We start from the raw sequence: 27,219 nt of genomic DNA, 5'->3' as shown, positions 1-27,219 counted from the left end.
ATGATCATGCCCCAGATCAGTAGTTCTTCTCAGTGATGTGTCTAACAAGCCGGGGGTTGGACTAGATGACCTCCTGAGGTCTCTTCCAACCCTGATAGTCTATGATTCTACTTATCCAGCTACAAAGGAATCTTAGTATATTTCAATATTTGGAGGAGATTTAGCTTTTGGTTGTGGCCTATATTAAAGCCTTACACTCAAGTTCAAATAATTAATTTAGCTATAAATAAGATGCTAATTCCCAGCCAGCTTTACTATTAGATTACCAGTACACATGATCTGAATGCATACGAGTGTAAAAGAAGAGAAAATTTTGGACACATCCACTTCCCGTTAGTACTAATTACTACTGACATACAACATTGTGCTAATCATGGGTCCAATAGCAGGGCCATTGATGCCAACTGGAGTTTTGCCATTGCCCTATGATTGGCTCGATCATACAAGGTGCTCTGCACTGTGATTCCAATCCAAGGATGCACTTAACCACATGCACCGTGGACAGCGGAGCAGTTTTCCATGGAAATACTCACATGCTTGAAGTTACCAATGTGCTTTGCTGGATTGGGGCTGACATGCTGAGCACACTGCAGGATAAAGTCCTAGGGCTCTGATCCTGCATGCCTCACCGACTCCAAACTCTAAGTGAAATCAAATAGAGTCTGGAGCTGAGCCAGGAACGCATGCACTATCTCGAGTTCTCTCAGCAAAGGCTCTGTTGCCGCAAATGATTAATATTAACGATGGGAAAATCTGTCACGTACAAACAACATAAACAGCAACAGCCATTTAAATTTGTTAATCTGAAAATCCTTTTTTCTGATTCCCTTTCATAAACAAAATGTTTTTTCATCAGACACTACCCATCATGAGCATCTTTAGTGTAGTTACAAGGCAAAAAATATGAGGATTATTGATGAAATAGATCATAATGGCTCTTTCTGAGTCATTATCATCGATCATTTAAATGTGTACTCAATGAGCTTTAATCTGCAAATTTGTCACGACTGGGAGCCATTATGATTTAACAGATTTATTGTTTTTGTTTTATTCTTCTTTTAAAATAGGATGCATGAGCTGTGTTCTGTAGGCTGCCTGTGCAATAATTTTACCTACCAGAAAGTCCTATAAAAACAGTTACTCTACATGAACAGCTGCTTGTCAAAGCCCAGTCTCTACTCTGCTTATATATTTTTTAAATGTCTACATGCACCAGTCCATTCCACCATCAGACCGATGCTTCAAACACTTATTGCTGGGCTTAGTGTTTACTCGTGTGGGTGGTCCAGTATTTAGCCCGGTTGTAATTATTTACAGAATCAGGCTTCTAAAATCATAGAATATTTCATGCTTTAAAAAGAAGAATTTAAGTAGAAACTATTTGTCAAGATTCCAACAGGGCGATGACCCACCAAACCCCTCAACAGCTTCTTTTTCTTGCTGCTCCTCTGCTATGGCCTGACTTAAGTCACCGGAGTCAATGGGTGTCTTCCAATTGTCGTCTCTGGGCGGTCCATGACAGCCATACATAACTTTTGAGCCCAAAGCAATATTTGACAGAAAGGTAGACATCTCTGAGTAATGGGGATTATACTGGAACTCATGACAGAGTCTAAACTACAAATGTGCGCAATGACACCATTAACCATTAAAACAATTAACAAAGCATGAGGTTTCATTTGGTCTCGGCTACGGCAGAATGATTCAATACCTAGGCTGGAATATGATTCTTTTGAGACAAGACACCTTCTTTACGCCACATTTTTCAATGTCTTGAGTACGATTCCTTAAAGAGTGAAGTATCTGGCATCTGAACCCAATCCCACTGAAGTCACTAGCAATTGCTGCATTGTCTTTATAGAGGCCTCATCCACATCCCATTAGAGAAGCCTGTTGATCAATTTAAATTTAGGATCACACTCTTGTTATGATCCCTCTCCCCTTTCACATATCTGAACCAAAATCCTCAGGGCAGGAATTCAGCCAAGCACGGGGCCCTTTGCAAAGCCCTCCATATTCCTTCAGACACTGTTTAGACTTTTGTGGGTTGCAGCTGCACCCAACATACTTTGGAGAAAGCTGCTACAAAGTGGCCTCATTTAGGCTGGCATGGAGTGAGGCAGGCTTTCCAGCTGCTCTTCTATCCCACAGGCTGGAATGAGAGCCAAGGAAGGACCCCCCTGCAGCTGTCTCCACCAGTTGCATGTGTGTATGTATCCCTGTGCACTCCATGCATACCTGCACCAGTGGATTACTTGGGCCTTTTGCAGGGAGAAGTGAATTGTGCCCTAAACACACACATTTCGCAGAGTGAAGAAATAAAAAGGATTAGTCCATTGGGTGTAAAATAAAGTAATCTCACAAAAAGCAAGTATTTTTTAACAGCACATATCTACTTTATGGCCCATGCCGCTTAACTCAGTGTGTCTGAGTTACAGAAACAGCACCTTAGTGGGTTATTTTTCATAGTTCACTCAGTAATATGTTTACAAAACCATTGTTACAACTACATGCTTATATGTTTTGATATACAGCAAGCACCACAATACACGTCTTCCGAGATTTCATTCTTATTTTAAAAACCTATTTAAATGTTTCTTTACATTCCCTCCTGGCAAAGAACAAATTTATCGCCACATATTCCAGGGCTCCATGATCCAGTCTGACAATAATTAAAGGCAGATGCCTTTCTAGGTAAAGATAACAGTAGTACATATACAACATTACAGGCCAAATTCATCCTTGATTGTGACCCCACTGAACCTAATGAAGTTACACCAGGAGTGAATTTGACATTGTGAAATTTCCAATGGGTTGGTCTCTATTGTTAACTGCCTGCCATTGGCGTGAAAGCTTGTCTCTCTCACCAACAGAAGTTGGTCCAATAAAATAGATTACCTCACCCACCTTGACTCTCTGCTATTACAGAAGTATATACTTTGAAAAGTGAGAAAATGTTAAGTAGCTCTTATTTTGCTCTGACAAAAAAATGTCCATGTCCTTCTCTTCTGCATTGAACTCCAGGTGTTGTAACAATTCAATGGGTTGTTAATATAATAAAAGTGTTACTTCAAGGCAACCTGCACTTGCCTGACATTTACTTGCCTTTGACAATGGAAGATATTACTGATCCCATATCTCGAGAGCTTGCACTGTGTGAAACAATATGTATCATCTGATATTTTCGAGGTGTTATGTGTATATGAGATCATATGCAGTAGGAGTTTAGTGGAGAGAAAACTGAAATTTTTTTTCCCATGCATGCACTTGACATGAATCTAAATTTAAAATATAGAACTAAATAGCTAAACATCTTATCTTATTGTAAGTGTGGATGTTAAGTTTTGGCAAAAGTGTTTCTTCTGTAATATAATGCTATTTATTTACAGTTTTACATCATCATCTAGCTATATCAAGTATCTATAATCTAATCTGTTTCCACAGTATCTTTGTAGAGTTGTTGTAGCCGCGTTGGTCCTAGGATATATGAGAGATAAGGTGGGTGAGGTAATATCTTTTATGGCACCAACCTCTATTGGTGAAAGGGACGAGCCTTCAATCTACCCAGAGCTCTTCCTGAGACTGGAAAGACACTTCTTTCCCAGAGCTGAAGAAGAGCTCTGTGTGGCTTGAAGGCTTGTCTCATTCACCAACAGACAATGGTCCAATAAAAGATATTACCTCACCCACCTTGTCTCTCTACAGTATCTGGCTGTTAAGAAGCCTAATCTACCTGGTGTGTAATATCTTTGCTTTTATGTTAGGTTGGTCAAGGCAAATATCAAACTAATCCTTGTCTTAAGAAAATATTGTTACCTTTTAGAAATCCCTCTGTTTTGGGTATTTCACTAACTGCCCCTCTTTACTTCCTGGTCACAGGTATAAAGCCCTACACCCAGTTGGTGACATCATAATAATAATACTTAGCATGTGCACAGGCTTTTCATCTCCAGATGTCAAAGTGCTTTACAAAGGCTTGGGTAAGTATCATTATCCCTGGTTTTATCAGATGGGGAAACTGAATTGCATGCCATGAATTCATGGTAGAGCTGGGCCCGCTCCCCATTTAATAGGACCAGATGCAGTTGCTCCTGAATGCCATTAATCTCCATGAAGAGGTCAAAAGAACCATGACTGGCCTCCTTCGCTCCTCACAAAGGATGACCCAAGAAGTAGTCACAAATCTGGACCAATGGGGGGGAAGTAACTGTCTTGCTGAAAACAGTAATCCCTTGTGGGACAGAGTAGCTTCAGCCATTTTAAGAACCTGCTCTTCTCCATGGAGGCTGCAGATCTAAGTCCTCAGGATGTGAAGGGAGCTGTGAAAGATGCACCAAGCACCTCCTATGGCTGCGGAAAGAAGAGAAGATGGCTAATAGATTCAGAGGCTCCTCTGCCTTCCAGCAGTCACCTAGGGTTGCTCCTTCCCACTGAGGTGGGCCCACACACCTACTACTCCTGTCTACACAGGGCACAGGAAAGGGCAACAATAGCTCCTTTCTGCCTTTCCACTAGTTTTGGAGGCAACTTGCGCCTCACTCACAGAAGGTGTTATTCTTTTGTCCACTGAGAGGTGGGATTCTGAGAGGCCATGCGTACAGTGCAATGAATACCTTTAACATAAAGGCTGCAAAGTCAGAAACTCAAAAGTTAGGAAATGCCTGTGCAATCTTAATTCGACCCCCTGGTGCATATGGATTATGATACAATCTTTAAATTCATGGTTATATAGGATTTTTCCCAGGACCCCTGCCTCATTCAGTGCACAGGAAGGATGATGCTCATTTAATGAGCAGCTGTTCAATGTTTTCATTTCTTTTCCTTGTTCAATGTGTGGTCCCAGCCCTTATTTATTGCATACTATTTAACCTTGCCCTGAGGACATAATTATTAAGTTCTTCATAGGCATTTCTGTGGTGCTCTTCACTATACCCTCTGAGGGCTTCAGAAATATTAATGATTTTATCTTCATAATACCCCTGTGATTTGAGGGCATACCATCCCCATTTTACAGATGGGAACTGAGACACAGAGAGATTAACGTCAAAAGTATCCACTAAATTTGGGCACCCATGTTGAGGTGACTAAGACCTGATTTTTTCAGAGAATTTAGCATCATATAGCATTTTATTTTTTCAAGGCACAGCTCCCACTAACACACAATTATTAACCACCTCTGAAAAACATGGTTTGAGTGATTTGCCCAGCACCACACAGGAGCTCTGTGGCAGAGGCAGAGATAGAATCTAGTTCTCAAGGACAACATTCAACTGCCTTAACCATGGGACCTTCCTTTTTCTTCTGAAGTCCTCTGCCTCACTCACTACACACTTCCCAGCTTCCCTCACTACCCTGCTTTGATTCATCCCCACAGCTGGCCCATCCTCAGCACAGAACCAAGGGGTCACATGGAAAAAATAGCAAGTGATTATGTAATTAAAGACTGTCTCTTACTGCATATGAACAAAGGGGACAAATTAAGATTGCACAGGCAACCTAATTGGTGGCGTGTCCAAACTTCTGAGTGCCGGACTTTGTAAATTTAAAAATGTCTTTTATTGTAGTTTTCGAATATGATTTCCTAAGTTATTAAAAAGCAACCTGAAAAAACAAATTCCATCATGTGGCACGTTGATGCCCACGTGGGTCATCAGCAGTGTTGGACTCTTCAGAGTCACCACTCCGACATCTGCCACGTGGGCTAGTGGAGTAGGATAGCAGTGGGAAATGGTCATCCTCTATGTGAATCAGAACTAGCAGACGATTGGACACTCTGCCAGTGGACTTCAGAAATTTGCTGACAACAGAGGAAAGGTGAGATTCAGGAATCTTGGGTTCCATTCCAGGCTCTGGAGGGGAGCATGCTCTAGTGGGCATACACCCTTCTGCCCACTACACCCCATAGTCCTTCAGACACAGTTTAGACTGCTAAAAATGCAAGAAAAGCTGGGTTGGAGCACTTTGTATTCTGTGTTGTAATTGAAATCAATATATATGAAAATGTAGAAAAACATCCAAAAATATGTAATAAATTCCAACTGGTATTCTATTGTTTAACAGTGCGATTAAAACTGTGATTAATCACGATTAATTTTTTTAATTGCGATTAATTTTTTTGAATTAATCACGAGTTAGCTGTGATTAATCAACAGTCCTAATAAATAAAAAAAATAATAGTAGTGGTAGCAATTCAACCTGAGGCAGATACCCGGCACTGGAAAATTGTAGCTCACATGATTAAAATTTGGAAAAGTTATAAGTAACTGAAAACAGGGCCTTATAATGGGAAGTGTTGGAAACTTTAATAATAGGTAGTGCTAATGGCTTGGCTTATACATAAAGGTGGTGAGAGATCTATTATATTATTATTATTAGTGTTAAATGTTTGTAGAATTCCACAGGTATTCATGGTGACTTATAAAGAATCAAAACATTAAAACTTGATCTCCCTATTTTATAATTTTGTTGATATACAGTATAAAATGACTTAACTGTAAGTATGAATTCTTTTACCTTGCATGAAGATCCTAAGATTAACTTTCTATATGACATGCATGAGATTGGATTTGTAATTGCTATGTCTGACAATGCAAGTTGTATACCTATTTCCATCTGCCTTTCCCGCAACCTCGTCCTCTCTACATTTAGAAACACTTTTAGTCATACCCTTGAATAAGGCAAATGTATTTATGTTATTTTGGCTGCAGATTCCCTTTGAATTTGACATTTCCTTTGGAATCATTACTAATAGATGACACTTAGGTTTTTTACCTGGGTGAAGTAGAGATGAGAAGGCCAGAAGGTCCTTTATGCAGCTCAGAGTGCCTTTTCCTTTCATGTTGCAACCCTGTTGTTCTTTTTCCTTATGGGAAAAAAAACAACTTAACCTCCTTTAGTGGTGAAGGAGTTATACCATTATCTCTGGCTGACTGTTGCATTGATTAGATTGGAAAATGAGTAACTTCTATCACACTTGATCTGCAATAGTGCTATCTGGCTTACGTGTATCCCTTTGCAGTTACAGGATGGATAATTGCATGGATACTGGGAATCAGACCCAACCTCTGTGATGTCTCTTTTGATTTCCACTGCAGGGTTAAAAGAGGGAAAAAAAGTAAAAAGCTAACCTGTGATTTAATGCTGGCCACTGCCTGGCCTCTGGTACCAGCCTGGGTTCTGTGATTTAGACCTTTACAAGTGCATGTCTGAGGCTGTCCTTATCATGTAGCTTAGCATGCTGCCACCTCTGATATCGTAGTCCCTCTTGAATCCTATAAATTGGGCTGAAACTGATTTGAATTTCATGCTGTAGAGTACACTTTAGTTTGAATCACAGCAGATTTTTTCACTTAAAAATATCTATTGAGATATAATCTTTTTGTTCTTTCATTTCATTTCTTTTCTTTTTTTTTTTTTAGTAAAGGGAAAGGCAGATTATTTCAATTAAGAGCCTGTCACTGACAATTGTAAGCAACCTTTCTTCAGAGTTCAGTGCAGCAGTTGCAGTTTTAAGTTTCTTAGTGCTTCTGTCAGGATCTAATTTTCAAGGTACAGTTGCCATGGTAGCAACTTGGAATTTTAATCCAGTACTAAAGGTCAAGACAGGTCACCAGTTTCAGTTCCTCTTCAATCTCAGACTAAAGAGCCACAAAAAGGAGCTGAGATAAAGGTTTCACCTAACAAAAAATTCCATTCTGGAATACAGCCAAACCTGAAAATATATGATTTGTATAAGCTTTCAAATTTGTCTGGAACTATATAAATCCATGCTAAATCAAATGTGCTGAATGCTCATTTGCATTCCTTTCTGTCCTTTGAGAGGCAAAGATACCACTTTGAAACAGAGTTCACTTGTCAGGAATAGCACATAAGGAAGAAATGGGATCTATATAGCCTACAAAAAGTAGATAGTTGTGAAAGTCAGACCTTCATCGCTGGAGATATTGACTATGTCACAGAAACCCAGGCGAGCTTGCGAGTTGCATTTCAGCCTCTCTCTTGTCAATATAAGAAGATACATATGGTAAACTGGTCAATATCTTTCTTTCAAGACCGGTCAAGATCTTTTGTTCAGCAATTTTTTTTTAGACTAAATAAGACTCTACTTTTATCTATAAATGATCTACAGGCTATTTGGCAATATTTTCAATAAATGACCATTTTTTTGCTAGTCTAAACTATGTTCATATTTTGTATACATATTTGTAGGGTGGGGGAAGCTAGCATTGAAATGAGGACATGGCTTCATATTTGCCAGCTTCTTAGAACCCTTTTATGATTTATCTGGATGTTTCTTAGGAAGATTGGCTTATTCCTGCTCCTTTTCCAGGCTTATATCTTATTTTCAGGAAGTCATGGGGAAGTATTAGGATAATCTTTAATTGTATTTTCTCTGACATTCAAGGGGACAAAACGTCGTCCTCCTGGAATTTGGGAGAGTGTTAGCTAACCTGACCTGCTAGTGGGGAAATTTGTAATCAGTCTGAGAGAACCTATTTATAGTCAAGGCATACTTCCAGTCTCTTTCCTCCAGGGCTGAGCGTACTGCAGAGACTGTGCTCCTCAGCCCATGAGATGATAGGAGAACTTTGTTTCACTTTACAAATAAGTCCTCTAGTCAGTCAGGCTGCAACATTGATGGGTTCTGGAGTCCTGCTGAGTCCTCAGCCCAAAGGATAATTACAGCAATATGAGTTCCTCAAGTTGCAGGGTGTAGGGCTGAGGAAAACATGGAGGATTCTAGGGGCTGTGTCACAGAGATTCAGAAGTAGGATACAGAGAATTAAATTGTGAAATTAGGACTAGTGGCTCTTAGCTTCACTTTTGGATATTTAGGACAAAAATAAAGCATTCCAATGTTACGAATGCAAAATTTCCTAGCAAAATCCATTCTTCTTTCAGGTTTCTGGCTCATTTCATATGGTGCCTACAGTACTTCCTGGAGGCAGTAAATCTGGGTGACAATTCATTCATCTCAGATACTACACAGCGGGTGGCTGACTGCTGCTGGAAGAAAGTGGAGGAAGTTGGAGTCATTTAAGCTTAAAGGACTAGTAAGGTGTAGTAGACGAGAAAGTGCTTGAAGTACAGAGGAACGAGACGTGGTTGGGCTATGCACCGTGAGTGTAGGGAGAGAGACAAGGAGTGAGAAGGAGATGCATAGAGATCCAAATTGTGGAGAGCAGAAAGAGAGAGGTAAGTTGGCAGGTAGTGAAGCAGAGAGGATGGAAATCCAAAGAAAGAAATGAGATGCAGTTGGTTCTGGTTGCAGCTGCTGTGCCTGTCCTGAACATGACATATATTTTCAGATTTACACAGTACATATGTTTTCCAAAATATAGGTTTGAAGCTAGGCTGACTTTTGAAGGGAATCCATCCCATGGACATATAAAACAGAGCATCAGCTTGAGGCTGACCTTGAGCTATAAAGGTGCAACACATTCTGCTGGATTATTGGCTGTTGGCGGAACTCCTTAAACCCAGGGGAACTTGTTGCAGGTCTAAAGTGCTGTAAATACCAAAATGGGCATTGATACAGAGAGCATAAGGAAATACACGCCTCTTGGCATCATATGTACCCTTATCATTTTACTGCTAACATACAGAGTGGTTGCCATTAAACAGTCAGCATTTATCTGTTTACCAAGCAGTGGTATGCCCTACTTTCAATATAGATAATTACTATAATAGTGGTCTTGCAGATACTACTACATAGTAACAGTGAATAAATGGTGATTAATACAGAATCAGAGGCTATTTTTAAATTGTAATCTTTGGTGCTTATTAAAATTTCAAACATTGGCTAGCAAGGAGGCAGCTGGTCAGTTTGTTACAAGCACTCTTACGGCAGTCACTACATGTGTCTGTGATATGCAACAAGAACTATTTAACATTGATCAGTGAATTACAAGCAAATTAATTTCCCTTGTTCACACGATCTTTTAAACTGATGTATAAATATGTCAAGAGGAGATCATTGAAAAGAGTGCAGTAGCAGATATTTTATTTTGACAGGGAGGTTAAATTGCCTAAGAGCCATTTGAATAATGAAAACAAATTAAAAGTCTAATTTAGAAATTATTTTGAATAATGGTCTTATCTTCCAGGACGCAGTATTTTTAATTCTGACACTGAGTTCTACTATATTTAATAGATGCTGAAATGTTTTGCACATTTGCTTCTTTCTGCAATGGGGCATAAGAAATATTTTCTACAGCTACATAAACATTGTTTGAGTCCCAATTACTTAGGACTTTGCTCAAAAAGAGAACCCAGGCAGTAAGGAACAAAGATACAATGTTGACTGATCATTATCTTTGCCCTGGATCATGGAAGGTAACATTCAAGAACTCACTCTAGCAAAAGGGTGCAAAGCAAACTCCTAATTAACAAAATGAGACAGTAAATATGAATGACAGCTAATCAAAAGAGGCTTTTTTTGTTCTTGCTTTCTACTCGGTCTGTTAATATACTGCACTGGAGCTCTCTAGAAATAATGGCGTTCCAATTGCATGCCACTGTTGTTTCATTGTGATAATTTGTATGGGGTTGTGTAAGCCCCTTGAATGCGTGACTTTGCCAGCTTACCTAGAGGGAATATCTTTGGAACTTCCGTAGGTTAGCAAACAGTCAGTAGTTAGTCTAATGACTAATGCGTCCCCCACTTATAAAGTGAAATTGAACATACACTGTAAAATGAAATGGGCTATCAACAATGTGGGATCATTTGACACTCTCATACTCTAGATCAGTGTTTCCCAAACTTGGGACGCCGCTTGTGTAGGGAAAGCCCCTGGTAGGCTGGGCCGGTTTGTTTACCTGCTGCGTCCGCAGGTCCGGCCGATCGCAGCTCCCACTGGCCGCAGTTCGCTGCTCCAGGCCAATGGGGGCTTCTAGAAGCGGCGGCCAGCACATCCCTCGGCCCATGCTGCTTCCCGCACCCCCCCTTGGCCTGGAGAAGCGAACTGCAGCCAGTGGGAGCCATGATCAGCCAGACCTGCAGACGCGGCAGGTAAATAAACCGTCCCGTCCCACCAGGGCCTTTCCCTGAACAAGCGGCGTCCCTGGGTTGGGAAACACTGATCTAGATCAAGAGCTTTAGGGTATGTCTACACCACAATGGAATACCCGCAGCTGGTCTGTGGCTCGAGCTGTGGTGCTGTCAAATTGCAGTGTAAACATTCAGGCTTGGGCTGGAGCCTGGCTCTGGGATCCTCCCCACTCACAGGGCCCTAGAACTTGGGCTCCCGCCTGAGCCTGAATGCCTACACCGTAACTTTACTGCCCCGCAGCCCCATGAGCCCAAGTCAGCTGTGAGTTTTTCACTGCAATGTAGAAATACCCTTGGTTACAAACGCTAGAATTTCAGAAATGTTAGATTTTAAAACTGTCATACCCTAACTGGAGTATGACTGAAGCTCAGATATAACGTTGGGTACGTTGATACATAAATACATACCACCACATTTTTCTTATTGTAGTTGGACATAAAACTTTGCAAGTCTTTAGTGTGCGCAATTAAACTGAAAATCATACACCACCCGTAAATGAACCCCAGTTTTTAATAATGATTATTTTCAAGTTTAAGGATGCATCAGTGCTTCTTGATTTGAATGTTCAGAATACCAATATTTCTACTTGTCACATTATGCAATATATAGTCCTTGGTGCATCAAAATCCTCTTGATGTCTAATGACTCGTCAGAAGGACCTCATGCTGATTCACTTCAAACCATGAATTACCTTTAATTCATAGCTTGAGCATGCTGCCAAATTTTGTTTTTTTGTGCTCCCAGGTGACTGTCCCTGACATGATGGAGAACTTCCAACAAGTCATTAGACACTTATGAACCAGCTAAACATCAAGCAGTACATTTCTACCAAGTATTATCATAATCTTTGGGATTAGGAAACTACTGGTATTTACTGCAACTTGTTTAAAGCCATGTGGGAAATTCTGGCCCTGTTGAAGTCAATGGCAAAACTGCCATGACTTCAAGGGGGGTCACAATTTCATCTGTGGTGAAGCCCAGTTTTATCAGTGGGAGTCTCCCTGGCTTTAAACAAGTTAAATAATGGTCACTGACTCATTTTCAGCTTTTTAAATATTTTTTTTTTATTTCCACTGTAATTTTTTACCACATTGAATAGGAGAAGAGTGCAAAAATTGCAAGGAAATGTTTGCCAAAATGCCATGTGAAACTGTTCACCAATTTGTTTTGCATGTTTTTGAGTACTCTGAACTTAGCTTTTCTCTAGTTACTGCACAGGTTGCAGACTACAGTCTGTAGGCTCACAAAAATCCTATAAAGATAAAACAAGTTGTTGTTTTTGTCGGACCCATTAAATTTTTCAGTTCCAAGTTCTTAATGGTTTCCGGTAGTTCACTGAATCCATGAGTAGGACCTTTTAATACTGTGTTAATACAATAAGTATAGGAAGTCATTTTATGACAAGGAAAGAATACCATTATGATTACATTCTTCTTTTTAGCTGGGCTTTTATGGAAACTACCCAAGAGTACTCTGCAGCATGACTTAGAACACAGGATGTGCTTGATTAAAAAGGTTCTGGGTGCTTTCCAACTGGACACGGGCCAAGTGCTCACAACTAAACAGAACAAAAGAATGGATGTTTGAGGATGACATACTCTCAATGGTAATTATATAACACAAACCTCAGTCAAGGGCTGACTACGTACCCTTGAATTCATGGATGTTGACAGATGATCCTTCTCCTTGCAATTGGTTGTGCCTTATCTGTTGCTCCTGACTATGCTTCATAATAAACTAATAGGAGTAGACTGGTTATAAATGTATTGTACTATATGTAATCTATGCAGAGTTATAGAGGACTGGTCAAAAAAAGAAGCAGAAGAAGATGAGAAGCCAAGTTTTTTCACAATCATTGACCATCCTTTGGAGAGGAAGGGTAGTCCAATGGTTAGGGCGCTAGCCTAAGACTTGGGAAATCAGGGTCCAATTATCTGCTCCATCAGACTTCCTGTGTGACCTTGGGCAAGTCACTTAGGAAACTGAGACACAGAGAGGCTATCTGTAAAATGGAGATAATGACACCACCCTACCTCACAGGGGAAGGAAAAATACATTAAAGATTGTGAAGTGCTTTGAGATCTACTGAAGAAAAGCACTACATAAGAGCTAGGTATTGTCATTACTGGTTTCAGCTACAATAGCTTTTTGATATATCTATGTATAAATTTCATATTAAAACTGTATGGCTAGAAATAAAAATACCACTTCAGTGGGACTACTCGTGAGTCAAGTTACTTATATGTGTTTGCAGGATCAGGCCCTCTGGCACTTGTGGGCCCCATCCTTGACACAACTCACCACACCCCATCTGACGTCCTGCACAGCTCTGGGGTTTCTCATGGCCCCCTGTGTTTGAGTGTGACATCATATATTTTAAACATTAAAAAAGCAAAAAATTAATACACAAAAATACTTCGCTGTGAAACAATTTAGGTTACCATACTAATATTCCTAACACAAACCCATACAGTCACGGAAATGGAAAGTTAAGCCACCTGACAGTAAATACTCTCTGTTCTTCCACCTACTGGTGCACACCTTTCTACCATAAAGCATACACCATACAAAAAAACCTTTACTCTGACCCTGCAAGGAAGCCAGCCTCCAACACCTGACATGTACAGAGCATTGTCTATTGGAGCAGAGTTAAGCAGCATGTAATCAAGTCTCAACATGACAAACCACATTCCAGAATCTTGGCAACTGCCTATAAATAGCACCTAATTCCTAAGCTGGCAGGTGGATAGCTGGGTAATATGATGAACGTGAGCACCTTTGCTCCAACTTCTGATCAAAGATCACAAGCAGATTTCTGATAGAACTGACGAGGTCAATACGATTGTCAACAGAAGTGATGTTAATGGGGCGGGTACTCTCAGGTTTCATAAGATTTGCATGTAATCATAAAAGAGATGAAGGACAACTGTGACATCATCTCACACACGTGTCCAGCTCAGAGATACCTCCCGCAATGGATAGAGACAGATGAACACACCTGTGCCACATCTGTTTAGCAGCAGAAGCTCAAGATGAAAGAGTGAAAAACAGATCCAATTAGCAGTACTATACATGAGATAAATGGAGGTGGTGGTTGGGGACAAGAATACCAATAGAGGAAGATCTAAGATTGGGGTGTGTGCTCTGTAGCATAGAGCACTGGTGCTGGTGTATGCAGGAACCATAATTTTACCAGTAGATCCCAGACTCCCATACATATCTCAGGAATTATGGAACCACATAATCATAAATATCTTGCTATTAAAATGGATAATGATAGCAGGATCAATAAATCTGCCATCTAGCTATGATTATGTGATAATATCATCACTGGTTTCACCCACAATCTGCTTTGCTTTCATTCTGTCCTCAGGCACGTGCAACCAACTCCAGCTGAAGTTAGTGGAAGCTGTACATGCAGATCTAAGGGCAGAGTCTTGCCTACCATACTTTAAGTCACACAATGGATTGCCTCCTAACCAATATAACCCTTCCAAAGACCTATGGAAATTCTTGGAAACTGCCTTAACAATTTCTTTGTAGTAAAAGGGAAAAAATGATAGTAATGGGATAGCTGATCTTCATTTGGAAGCTAAAAATAAAAGTAACTTTATTGCAGCTCTGATCTGTCATGTGTAAAATCCATCACCTACCATAAGAAGGCAGTTCATTCCAGCAGAAATCTGATTGATAGTGCTGGAACGTTAGATCAAGCAGCAGAATAGAGAGCAACTGGTTCATAAAATGTACTCAGTGTCTTCGAGTTTTATATCAGGCTTCCTATAGAGAGCTTTGGTCCCATTAAATGCACTATATACCACTGAGCTATGAAGCGCTGTTCTTTTGAAATTCAGCTTATAACTATAAACCATGATTGACAAGTCTATTACTGTTGGATACAAACTATTGAAATATTGTATTTTATAGTATACGCACCAAAATATTTTTCATAGTGGAATCCAAATACACTTGCTTTAGGAGAACAATCACTTTAAGATGTAATAATATTTTTTATGTTTTACAAGAGAAGGTTCTTGATGTAAGCATTGCATCATTTAGCAATTCTGGCATATGAATTTATCCTTTCTGTTTTCAGGATCAGAGGGTCCAGTGGGTGAGATATTTTTTAAAATCTGAAATCATTTCCAGAAATAACAATAGAATAGGAGAAGGACTAATCTGATGCTATTGTTGGAAAAATAAATATCGCTTATGCACACCAATTAATTTTTATCATTAGCCAGATTTCATAATTCTCATTAAAATTGAAATGCTGACTTTCAATTTTTGCATCCAATCAGAAGAATTAAATAAATTGAATTTAGAGGGTTGGTGTTAGAGATTCATTTTGCAAATCCTTACTCATTCAAGTAACTTTACTCATATGAGAAAAGTTGCATGACTTTATTTCATGAGTCAAGGAGTCCAGAGGTTAAAACAATGGAATGGAATGCTTGGATTCTAGTCCCAGCTCTGTGATTGACTTGCCATATGACTTGGGCAAGTTATCTGACCTCACTGAGACCAGTTGTATTGATTTAACTAAAACTGGTTTAAAATCAATTTAATTAAACCAATTCAAAAATGTGGTGTAGACACGTTAAATTGATTTAACCTGGTTTATACAGATTTAGTTTAAATTGCATCCTGATTGAATTAAACTAAATTGCTATAAGCGACTTCTAAATCCATCTAAGTGTCCACACAGGGGTTTAAACACATTTTAGTTAAACCAATACAGATTGGTGTATCTTGGTTTAACCAAATCAGTTTAAAAAACACTCCAGTAGTTAAAGTGGTGCAGCTCTGAATTTAGGCCAGATCCAAACCTCACTTTCCTCATATCTAAAATGGTAACTATAATAGTAACCTATTTTACAAAGTTGCTAATTAATTCATATTTGTAAAGCACTTTGAGACCACGGGTTAAGGTGCAAAATATTGTGGGCTCAATTCACTGCTGCCTTACTCCAGTTTTACACCAGCACAACATAATGGAAAAGGATGTAACTCAGTGAATAATCAGGTCCTCCATATTTTTAGATCATCTGTGATTTTCTTTAAGTGTGTGACTGTCAACTGTCCCAATGTGTATTAATTTCAAGACCTCTTTTTTCAACGCCAGCTCGCATAAGCCTATTGTATAATGTATTTTACTCTCCTTCAATAAATAAATGCTAAAATTCTTGCATCAGCTATTCATCAGGTTGAATTTTCTGTAGTAAGAAGCTTAGTATCTGATGACAAATTAAAAGTGGTTTAATTTTGGCAAGCTGTACAAATAACATTGGCATTAATTTTGCTTAGTAAACTCATCTTTTATACATACCTCTGTTAGTTAATGCTTAAGAACAAGAAACAACAATAAAAGCAGAAGACATAAAACTGGTTTATGGCGAATTTGTAAGCACTGTTGAGAACACCAGAATGCCAGGACAAGATTGTATGTAAGCTGAGTTCAGTTACCCTTGGAGAACTAAGCTCATTCCTTAAAATAAACTTAAAACAAAATATAAAGCTGGAAGTAACAATACTTACGACTTTTGTGGCACTGACTTGGTGGCAGCTTTCCCTGCTGGATCACTCCACTCTGTAAACGAAGGAAACATATTTCCAAATGTCAAAATTTTACTGTTGCCCTAAGCTCTCGACCCACCTAATTATACTTGGTTTCACAACATGCCACAATGCGTAATATGTAATCAAAAATGGAACTGATCTGCTTTAGCACCATAGAAATTAATTTTTCATCCCTTGTTTTAATGATGTTAAGTAGGCAAAAAACAAACAAACAAACAAAAACCCACAACAACCAACCCACCCACCCTGATTGTTTGGATTAAGGACAATAAAGACCTACTTTGTACATTGTATCCTGAGGACGGGTGCTGGGAATCCTACAATGAAGAATACAAAAATGTCAGGATTAGTTCAGTAAAGGAAAAAGAAGGTAGATACAGCTTTCCTTGCTAGACTAACGGCACAAGCATAACATAAACAGAGAAGGAAAACACACAGGAGCATGTGCCTGAGAAGAGAACAACACTAAAAATTTAAAAACCTGTATTATCTGTACATAAGAATGCTACTGAAGTGTACTTGCACTGCTCAGTACCTAGCCGATTTTAGGCCCAAATGGCCAGATCCTCAGCTGGTGTACACTGACTTAGTTCCACTGTGGAATCCACACATCAGTTTACACCAGCTGATGATCTGGCCCTTTAAAGTCTTACCCACAGATGTGTACATGTGGTTCCCATTTAAGATAATGGGAAGCATTTGCATAGGCTGAACTTGGTCTTGAGTTTTAAAATAAATATGCATTAAGTTCAGCAGCATTACTCTTCTTTTTTGACCCACTTGCTTAAAATGTCATTACCTAAATCTGAAATTCAAGATGGTTTGGAGTGCTCTTTTACGTACATGTGACAAAGACACAAGAGTCACTTCCTCAGCTGGTGTAAACCAATGAAGCTCCAGTGAAATCAATGAAGCTGCACTAACTTTACGTCAGCTCAGGATCTGGCCCACAGTGTAGTGTGCACACAGCATTTTGCACACAATGTGCTTCTCACTGACTCACAGTAATGTATAATGACATTCTTAATTTCACATTCTTTTCTTGCTTGATCTTTCCCTTGGCTTTACAATCAACAATGAGGTAGAACCTGATGCCAAATCAGCCTTCATCCCAAGTAGGCCCTAGGAGATTGTGATGATTTTAAATTAAGCCATTATTTACAACCCAGTCCGAGAGACAGGCACTACTTTGTTAAAAGTCTTAGATCTGTAGGATGTTAAAGTCATTAAAGCCCTCGCTACACTTTCTCTCAGGGCATTATTAGTTCCTAATATTCTGCTGCACTGTTAGTCAGTCCCTTGTGAGGTAAATCATGCCTTCAAGAGTAAACATAGCACTTTAAATTTGAGTGTCAGAGGGATAAATAAATTGTTGTGATAAGTTCTGCCTTTTCTCTTGCATTATTTTACCAATGGGGAGACTTAATTTTTTTATGTAAGATGAGGACCTATAATAAGGCCTGCTTTAGGTTTATATGACTACATGTTCTTATGTGTTTTATCTCTAAAACCTATCCATTTGGCTCTCTCTAATTGATTTAGTGGGATGTTCTGAGTAGGCAATCTTATGCTGTATTTTTCACAGTAAAGTTAACTAACCTAGAAACATCCATGTCCTTTCCTCTTTCCTAAAGTGTGATTTTTTAAAAGCCTAATTTATATTTCATAAAATTTATCATAACCACACAGATTTTTTAAATGGGTCTGAGAGCATAAGATTTACTCATGCAAAACTCTCATTGAAGTTAGTGAAGGAGTGCAGTACATGGTTCTATTTTTGTAGGGCCCAGAAAAAAAAACCCAACACTGAATTTAGTCCTGCTCTAATTTAAGAAGATGTAGCTTCCAGTGTGCCAGACTCCATGCTTTCTCGTATAGGTATGAATCAATTTTGACTTAAATGGATTCTGTGGAATTTAACTAGATTTACAGTCATATAAATGAGTGCAGTGTTCAGCTTAGTTAGGAGTTGCACCCACATATGAATGTGGCCTGTGATGTTTAATGCAGCAGCACTTAAGTGCATTGCCATTGTCAGTAGCGGAGCAGAACAAGGATGTTTTGCTGGAATATGGCACGTTAGGAGTTTGCTTTGTTTTGTTTAAGAGCAATAGCCACCCTGATTTCACATTAGCTTCAGCCAACACATGGAGGCAGGGTTTGAAGTGGGAAAATCTCTGGCAAATAGTGACAACTGGACAAAACTGGTGAGGGGAAAACTGATTTTAAATGTCTGAAATAGTGCATGATTACAAAAGCCTCTACTGCATGAATGAAAGAACCAGCTTTCTGTTGACTTCAAAGTTGTAGCAGCCTCAGAAACTCTTCACATTGTCCAGCCCATGGAGAGAAGACCAAAACCCCCACACTGTGGGGTAACATTTCCAGCTCCCCTGGAAAGTATGACTCCAGGTGGCAGAGGTCCACAGCAGTTCAAATCTCAGTATAAGTCACCACTTGCAGCAGTGCCCATGTTGAGTCATCTGCAGGGACTGAATCTGGACTTGGAGATCTAAAAACATGAGCCTCTATTCCTGGAGCTAAAGTACCAGCCCTTTTAACTGTAGAGCAGGAACAGACCCATATTCGACTTTATTGGTTTCAGCCACTAGTGGGGACAAAGATACTCTTTGCTAGTGTGTTACACAAACAACGGGAGAAAAAATAAACACATTGTAAATACTATTTGTAATAGACTCGTTTGAAAACGATAAGATAAGATTCACCTTCCTTTTATCCTTTACTGTAACTTCTGAAGTTCTGAACAAGCAGCCCTATCAATAACATATTAAGAGAATTTTCACCTCAAGAGAATTTTGAAAATGAAACCAAATCACAAAAGGAAAGTTCCAGATCCTCAAATTAGGCTTATTTAGGCTCCTAAAATTGATTTCAATGGAAGTTAGGAGTCTAAATATCTTTGAGGATATGGGTCAAAGTGTCTAGTGAAGACCATTCATATCTGAATGAATAATAATTAATAACCTACCTGCACCTTGCTTGGGATGGAAAACTTGGTCTGCTCAGCCTTGCCGGGGGTGTGAATAGCAGTAAGAGGTGGAGGCCAGGAATGGGTCATCTCCTAGTGGGGGAAAAATATGTTTTTGAGAAGTCATTCATTCAATTAAAAAAAAAAAAGAAAGAGAGAGAATTACCCTACAGTTGGCCATCAAACCCTGGACTGATCAACAAGGCCAACATCACATATCTGCTTCTAGAGGGTGAGGGACAGGCTTGCTCAGAAGGCATCACTAGTCTTTACCTGATGGATGAGCTCCCTAATTATACAGCGGATCACATACTCCCAGGAAGCACACTGGAAACATGCGTTAATGCTAGTAGTCCCACCAGTAAAAATTTTCAGCTATGTCCAACATTGAGTTGAGATGGCCTCCAGCAGGTAAGCCACTGGCTCTACTCCCAGGGCCAGATATCTTAGGTAAGTGTAATGGCCCCCCATCGTCCTAGCACCTGAGCAACTCTCAATCTTTTGTGTATTTAGCCTCATCCTCGTGTGAGGTAGGATGGTTTTATTATCCCCATTTTACAGCTGGGGAACGGAAGTACACAGAGATTGACTTGCTCAAGGTCACACAGGAAGCCTGTGGCTCAGCAGGGACTTGAACACAGGTCTCTCAAGTCAGCACCCTATCCACTGAGCAGTCCTTCCTTTCTAACCAGCATAACCATAGCCTTGCATTTTTAACAATGTATTTAAATGTTTTCATAGAAATCTCTCAGGTACTCAATGGCACAGGTCACAAAACACAGACCTCTGTGTTTGTTTGAACACTAAGTGTCCAATCATTTTTCTGCTGAAGTCAATGGTAGTTTTCCCACTGACGCCAGTGGGAGCAGACTTGGCCCATCCTCAGAAAAGAAAAATCAGTAAAAACACAGGTAGTGCAAGGACTGCGGTTGTCGGCAAAGCTTGTCTATGCCCTTGCAATGAGTGCATTCCATTTTCGATGCTGCTCCATTCTTTCTTACCTTTGTTTGTAATTTGATGAATATTCAGACAGGTAATACTACATGTCTCTGGTGATCTGTTACATCTTTGTCTCATTGTTTTTCTTTACTTTCAAAGCTCAGAAGAGATTCTTTTATGACAAACAAAAGAGAAAGAGTGTCTCATCTATGAAGTTCTGCGTGTGACAGCAATGTTACTGGCTGTGTTACACCAGTGCAGGTGTCTGCAGCTTTACTCTGCTCTTAAAAACCTAAGGCTGATCACAACAAATCTTACAAGCTACAGCTGCTTTGTTTCTGCTGCAGCCCTAGCTGACATTCTGCAAGTAAAAAAGAAAGAAGACCTTGTTAAAGGTTAATGTTGTGAACCATCAATCACAACCAGTCCCACCTGAGGGTGCTTGGCTCAGCCAGCTAAAACATGATGAGGATGGTTGCATTCAGCTGCAAAGATATTTTCACTGTAGAAGCAGCCAGTAAATACTTTCACTTCCCTAATTATCCTTCCAGAGATCACGTGATATGCAGTATCGAGGTAAGGAAAAGTAAATGAAACCACTCACTATGCACAAGGGACAGTCTGCTCTCTTTGCGCCATTCAGGCAGGAGTGGGAAAGAACCCCCAATCCCTGTAGGGGATATCCCTGGGGTTGGGGAATCGCCCGTGGACAGAGAGCAAGCGAAGCTCCTGCATATGGGGAGGAGCACATCACGGGTGAGAAAATGTCCTTAGGGGACCACTGGCAGTTGGCAGAAGTCAGAATAGCCCCCATGCTGTTCTAACCTATGTTGGGGGTCCGGGCTGGGGCAGACAATCAGGGAGCCTTGGTAGGTTGGAGGGGTCACTTTGTGGCACATCCCTTCAATAGCAAGAAAATAATGAAAGGGAAAATATATTAGATAGGCCAGTGGTTTTCAACCTTTTTTGGGGTCAGGACCTATTTGTAAACATTTATGGCCTGTTGTGACCCAGTAAATAGTCTGGGGGTTTCAGTCAGGTCCTGCCCGCCTCCCCCCCCCACCATGGGGTAGGGTTGCCAGTTTTGGTTGGATGTATTCCTGGAGATTTCATCACATGACATAATCTTTAATTAAAGATTAATCTTTAATTCCTGGAGATTCCAGGACAACCGTGGGGGGTTGGCAACCCTACCAGGGGGAGGGGGAGGGGGTTAAGTCCTGTCCAGCACTCATCCTACCGTGGTGGCCATCCAACAGTGGTGGCTCCTGCAGCTCCATTGCTGTGGAGATGGCTGGGCTTGGCTCTTGGCTTTGGGCGCTGCAACCTCTGGGGTTGCGGAGCCACTCGGGTGTAGCCCCCACCCCCCATAGGGTGCGCTGGCAGAGCTGGGGATGCAGGGAAGTTGGGATGCACTGGCAGAGCTGTGAGGTGCAGGATGTTTGCAATACAAGGGGTTGGGATGCATGTATTGAAGTGGGAAGAGCTGGGGGTGCCATGCTTATCTCACCTGAGCCCCCATAACATCTCTCCCCTCCTGTATTACCTAACCCCAATGTATCCTCCCCATAGCCCCCTCCCCTCCTATTGCTCCACTTCTCCACTCTCTAATTCCCCTCCTTTCCCAGGAAGCATTCACATGCCTAATTTCCACCCCCCCGCAAGACTGGGATTACATTCCCCCAAATTAAAATTGCCACCCACAACTTTCAAATTGTAGCAACCTCCACCCACTCAGTCCAAAGCTCCCTTTGCCTTAGATGAGGGCTTATGATTAACTTATTCTTATCATGTTAATTGAGGGAAGAGTTCACAGCCATCAGTCTGAATTTGGTCTGTGATTCATCCACTCATTAGTACCTCCCAGTTTAATGGTGCAAGGCAGCAGAAATAAACCAGTTTTTTGGGTGGCCAGTAACTTGGGAACCCCTTGGTCACATGATCCCAAATTTGGATAATTAACACCACCCTGTGCCTTCATGAGACACACCAAATATCAAAGCAATTGGAGTAACCATTCAGATTTTAGAGCACATACAAGAGTTGAGATTTAAAGCATAGAAAATGGCGGAAATGGAATTCTAGTCATTTTTTCTGTATTAGCGCGCACACACTGTAAAAATGTACGTTTTCTCCAATACTGTTCTCAACTTGGGTTCCCAAAGATTTAGTGGATGCCATACATTATCTTGGGTAAAGCTCAACAGATTGAGACCACATAATATTAATAGTTTGACCTGTGGCTTTGCTAACAAAAAAACAACTAGAAACACTCTGAAAAATGGCTATTTTTAGGGCGCTTATATCTCTGTATCCCCAACTTCAAATGACCCCAATTTGGGTCACTCACCCTACCCTGAATCCTCCAACTTTCAAAGGAATCTGACTAAGCATATTGATTTTAGAGGACTTGGAAAGGTCAACCATTAAGCAGAAGTTGTGACACAACCTTAACTATGGGCTGAAGTACAGCTATCTGTGGAACAGAACACGTCAGCTACTGTGATAACACAACAGTTTTAATGTCAGTAAGCGAAGAAGAATGCCACATTAGTCAAGATGTGATGGGGCATGTAAGCAGGAGGACTACAATTATCTAATGTGCTAATAAACTTTTAAAGATTGCAAATTGAGAAAGCCTTGACTTCACAGCTCATCTGAAAAACATACCCTCTAGCCCTCAGGTTTTCCTTAACAATATGCTGGGGTGGCATTGGTACTGTAGACTCGGGCCTTGATTTGCATTGAGAACGGCCTGAGTGCACCCTACATGTGCACAGAGTCCTACTGAGGTAACAGAACTCCACGTGGACGCACTCATGCACTTCCGCACCTCAAGCCCTGATCCTGCAAAAACCTATGCATACATTAACTATACTCATGAGTAACTCCACCAAACCCAGTGGGATGCTTCACTTGTGTCGATTTAAGCACATGCACCAATCTTTGCAGAATCGAGGCCTTAGAGGGAGGAATGCCACCCATTGAATCATCAACACTATACTTTGCAACACCTTGTTTTCACTTGGTGGTCCACCTCCCAAATACTGGCAAGGCTTTACTCAGTTTAGCTTGGGAAATTTGACATATGCCAGCAATGAGAGCAGGGAATCACACCATTTCTTTTTCCAGGGAAAGTTCAAAAATTTAATAAATCCAAATTTAGAAATTCTTGAAAGTAACAATAATAAAACTAAGCATATGAAATGTTTTAAAGTGGAATATAATGGAAGTAAAGTAAGTCCACAAAATCAAGTGAGGATTTATTTTCACATGGTTTGGACTTAAAATAATTCCAAAATCATGTTAACTGATGGATTGGGCATATGACTACTATGGTAAGTATGCATACATATTTTTATAGACCTGCAGATTAAATGGGAAAGTAAAGCTGCACAATTGGTTGGCTTAGAAGTCAATGTGCTCCACTGATGTAGTAACATCAAGCGTCCTCCTTCCTGAAAATTAGTTAAACATTGTTTTAATTGACTCCATGTGTTTTATTTATTAGGACTAGGCACGCTCGTTTCTTCAGCTAAATCTGCTTTTTTCTAGCTGTAAAAGCCCTCAGGTAAGTAACTGAGAAGTACATATGCAGAAGGGGTCTAATGAATCACTGTTTTTTCCTGACTGAACTCTTTAAGAGTAGAGACACTGGCCAAATCAGAGCTCAAACGGAAAGGGAGAACTGGGAGTGCAATGGGATTTGTGTGCTTCTGCAAAGCAGATCTGAGCTGGAGAGTTGAGCCCAGGGGAAAAGGGGCAGATGGAAAAATAGCTTTGCAAAACCAGACCCTCAAGTTAATTGCCTCTTTCAGAGTTTAGTTCCTTTCCCCCTCTTTCAATTTTTCCATAATTTCCTCCTTGTTCAAAATAAAATGTTGCTATGGTGTGTGTGTGTGTCTTGTTATTGTTTTAAATTCAGGCAGAAGGTGCCGATCTAGAACCACAGAAATCATGATGGAAGAAGGCTACTAGTCTCCATCCCCAGGAAGGCACCTTCACTTCCTACAATGAACCCTAGAGCACTTTGTCCAGTCTAATTTGAAATATCGAAGAGAGATGGGGCTTCTGCTATTTCCTCTGGAGGATCATTTCATGACATGATAGATCTCACTAGGCCAAATGCTGCCCTCTACTATATGGTGTGGATGAGAAATCTACAGCAATGCATTGATGGAAAAGCAACAATTCTATTTTTCTCCCTGGCCTCAGCACCCATAAAAGTCCCATTGTTGCCACTCCATGTAATGTCTGGTCTGCAGTTTTAGAGGGCAGCATTAGGCACGGAGAGCAGGCATAGTAGCTAGGAAGAAAGTACTCTCCATGGCATGATCCCCTCCACTGTGGCTGGATTTCCATTCTGCTCAGAAGTTACTGCTGGCGAAGGAGTTGGCAGGGACTGCACAGAGCCAGGACTCATGTAAACTCTGTCAACCTTTCCTCATCCATCAGTCCCTTCAGCTCCTCAACTAGTTCTGTAGCGCTAAACTTCCTGCCATTTCTTGCTCACACTTCATATTAAGCTTCCATTGATAAACAGTTTATAAAGGGTTGCTAAATGACTAATAGATGTTATCAGACCTGAATACTACGTGCTAAAGATGGCTATGAGCACATCAGTAGAACGTGTTATAGATGGTTCTAAGATACAGTTATAAGTAACCTGTTGACATGTTGGACTATCACAATCAATTCACCATTTATTAAAACATCTGTTAATGGTCTATTAGCCCTTTACAAACACTTATCAATGGAATCCTAATATAAAGTGTGATCGGTTTCTCAATATCTTGCTAGCTTTTGCATTTGTGCAGCCCTACCCATTTTCTCTCTGCTAGGGAGTCAAACAATTTAGTAACAAACAAGCAACAGTTAAATTCTATATGTGCTGGGCATGCTGAACTAAAAAAAAAATCTCAGTCAACCACCTCTAATAAGAAAAGGCTACTGCAGGTATAAAAAGCAATGCAAACTGGAGCTCAGAGCTAACAGAAATGCAAACGGCCAATGGGGTTTTAAAACTAACGATGCAAAATAGTTCATGTGAACTAATGGACAATTTGTTTGTGTGATCACATGGGGACATCCCTTCCAGATTCCTGACCAGGAATTTGGAATAACCAAAGAAAAGACTACGCCAGGGAATCCACCCTAGGTTTTACACTGAGCCCAATACATACTGGGAGAGGTATTTGGGGATTTTCTCAGTGTTGTATGAATACTCCTGCAGTGTGGACATGATCAATAAAGCTTATAGTTATGCATTTGACTATCATGTTTCAGTGCTTAAAGAAGTTCCTAGGAACCAGTGACACAACAGCTTGTTTGTTTCTAAGACATAAAAACAGCTATGAAAATAACTTTATTGATGTCTTAACAGAGTGCCAAATTCCTCGGTAAAGGCACTAATGTAGAAAACTGTTTACCCATGCAGACAGTTCAAGAAATGTATCATCAGCGGCATATGACTAGCCCACATTATATGAAGGAACGACATGGCTGCATTTGCAATGATGCCTTAGTCATCCTAGTAAATAATTTATCTTGTTACAGTACAAAAGTCTTCTACAATGAAATGAAAGACATTCCAAAATCCAGTGCACACAAACAAATTCTTTTTCAAAAGCCAGGATTGTATGCTATAAATAAAACCACCCATCTTCTCCCTGACCATAATATACCACAAAAAAAAAAAGTATTCACCTTGTAGTTTTTTTCCATGACAACAAATAAGTACCCCTGGCTTGGCTGGTGCATGGGATGGATATCATATCCTCCCGTGCTAATATACTTGCTTTACCTTCCCATATTTGCAGAGCAGAAAGGACTGACAAAAAACATACTCAGTGAAAATGAATTTAGAAATTGTTTTAGAAGCTAACAGAGGTCAGCTATAAACATTACAACATATGTTTTCCTTTCCTGTTTTGCTAACATTTGGGGACTATTTACAGAAAGAAAGTGATGGCAATAAGAATATTTTCTCTTTCTATTGAGCTTCCAGTTATTCTCCTCCATTCCTTTACCTCATACTTTCCAACATATTTCCCTCACACTTCAGCTTTTATAACTAAACTACACTGATATTCTTTGCTTAGAGCAGTTACGAGACAATAAAAAATAGCAAATCATGACTGACATATTTATTGCCCTAACAAATCTTGTGAATGTGAAGTAAAACAATGTTCCATTACAGTGGGAAGATAGCTCAGCTCAGGAAACTATTTTGGGGAAAATAACGAAGCTACTAAATACAATAGTGTTACAATGTAGTGACTCTGGTCCACTCCAGAAAGTAGTTCCAGTCCATATAATAGAGTCTCCTCTGAAATGTGATTAGGAACTGTAGCTTAAGAAGGTAATGAGCATAGGCAGAGAGAGAGAGAGAGAGGTCAAAACCCTGATACTCCTGACTCAGGCAAAACTTCCTTTGGTTTTAGTAGGAATTTTAGTTGGAGCAGAAGTCCTAAATCAGGTCCTTTCTGAAAGGAAAACTACTCCCCTATGGGCTCATAATTAAGAGTTTGCAGTTTACCGTCGCTCTTCTTGCCATGTTTAGGTTATTTGTGTGAGTAACATGTAGAAGTGCAGTGACAGGCTTTCAGAACTGAATCAGCCAAATGGAATAGTCCCGTCTAACAAACCAAGCAGAACTTC

The 27,219-nt window shown here is 40.2% G+C and overlaps 1 protein-coding gene across 4 annotated transcripts in view; it reads right to left on the bottom strand.

The window, feature by feature from the left end:
* AFF2 (AF4/FMR2 family member 2) overlaps positions 1 to 27,219 on the bottom strand; it is a 492,794-nt gene that overhangs the window by 125,231 nt on the left and 340,344 nt on the right. For all 4 annotated transcript variants that reach the window (XM_045031554.1, XM_045031555.1, XM_045031552.1 and 1 more), the window contains exons 6-8: positions 19,621 to 19,713; positions 16,912 to 16,948; positions 16,590 to 16,641 (exon numbers count right to left, since the gene is read on the bottom strand). In XM_045031554.1, coding sequence (XP_044887489.1) covers positions 16,590 to 16,641; positions 16,912 to 16,948; positions 19,621 to 19,713 — 182 coding nt within the window. The remainder of the gene's footprint in view (positions 1 to 16,589; positions 16,642 to 16,911; positions 16,949 to 19,620; positions 19,714 to 27,219) is intronic.

The sequence above is a fragment of the Mauremys mutica genome, chromosome 9, assembly GCF_020497125.1.
Source record: "Mauremys mutica isolate MM-2020 ecotype Southern chromosome 9, ASM2049712v1, whole genome shotgun sequence".
Lineage (NCBI taxonomy): Eukaryota > Metazoa > Chordata > Testudines > Geoemydidae > Mauremys > Mauremys mutica.
The sequence above is the reverse complement of the archived record's forward strand: the minus strand, read 5'-3'. Positions and strand labels throughout refer to the sequence as shown.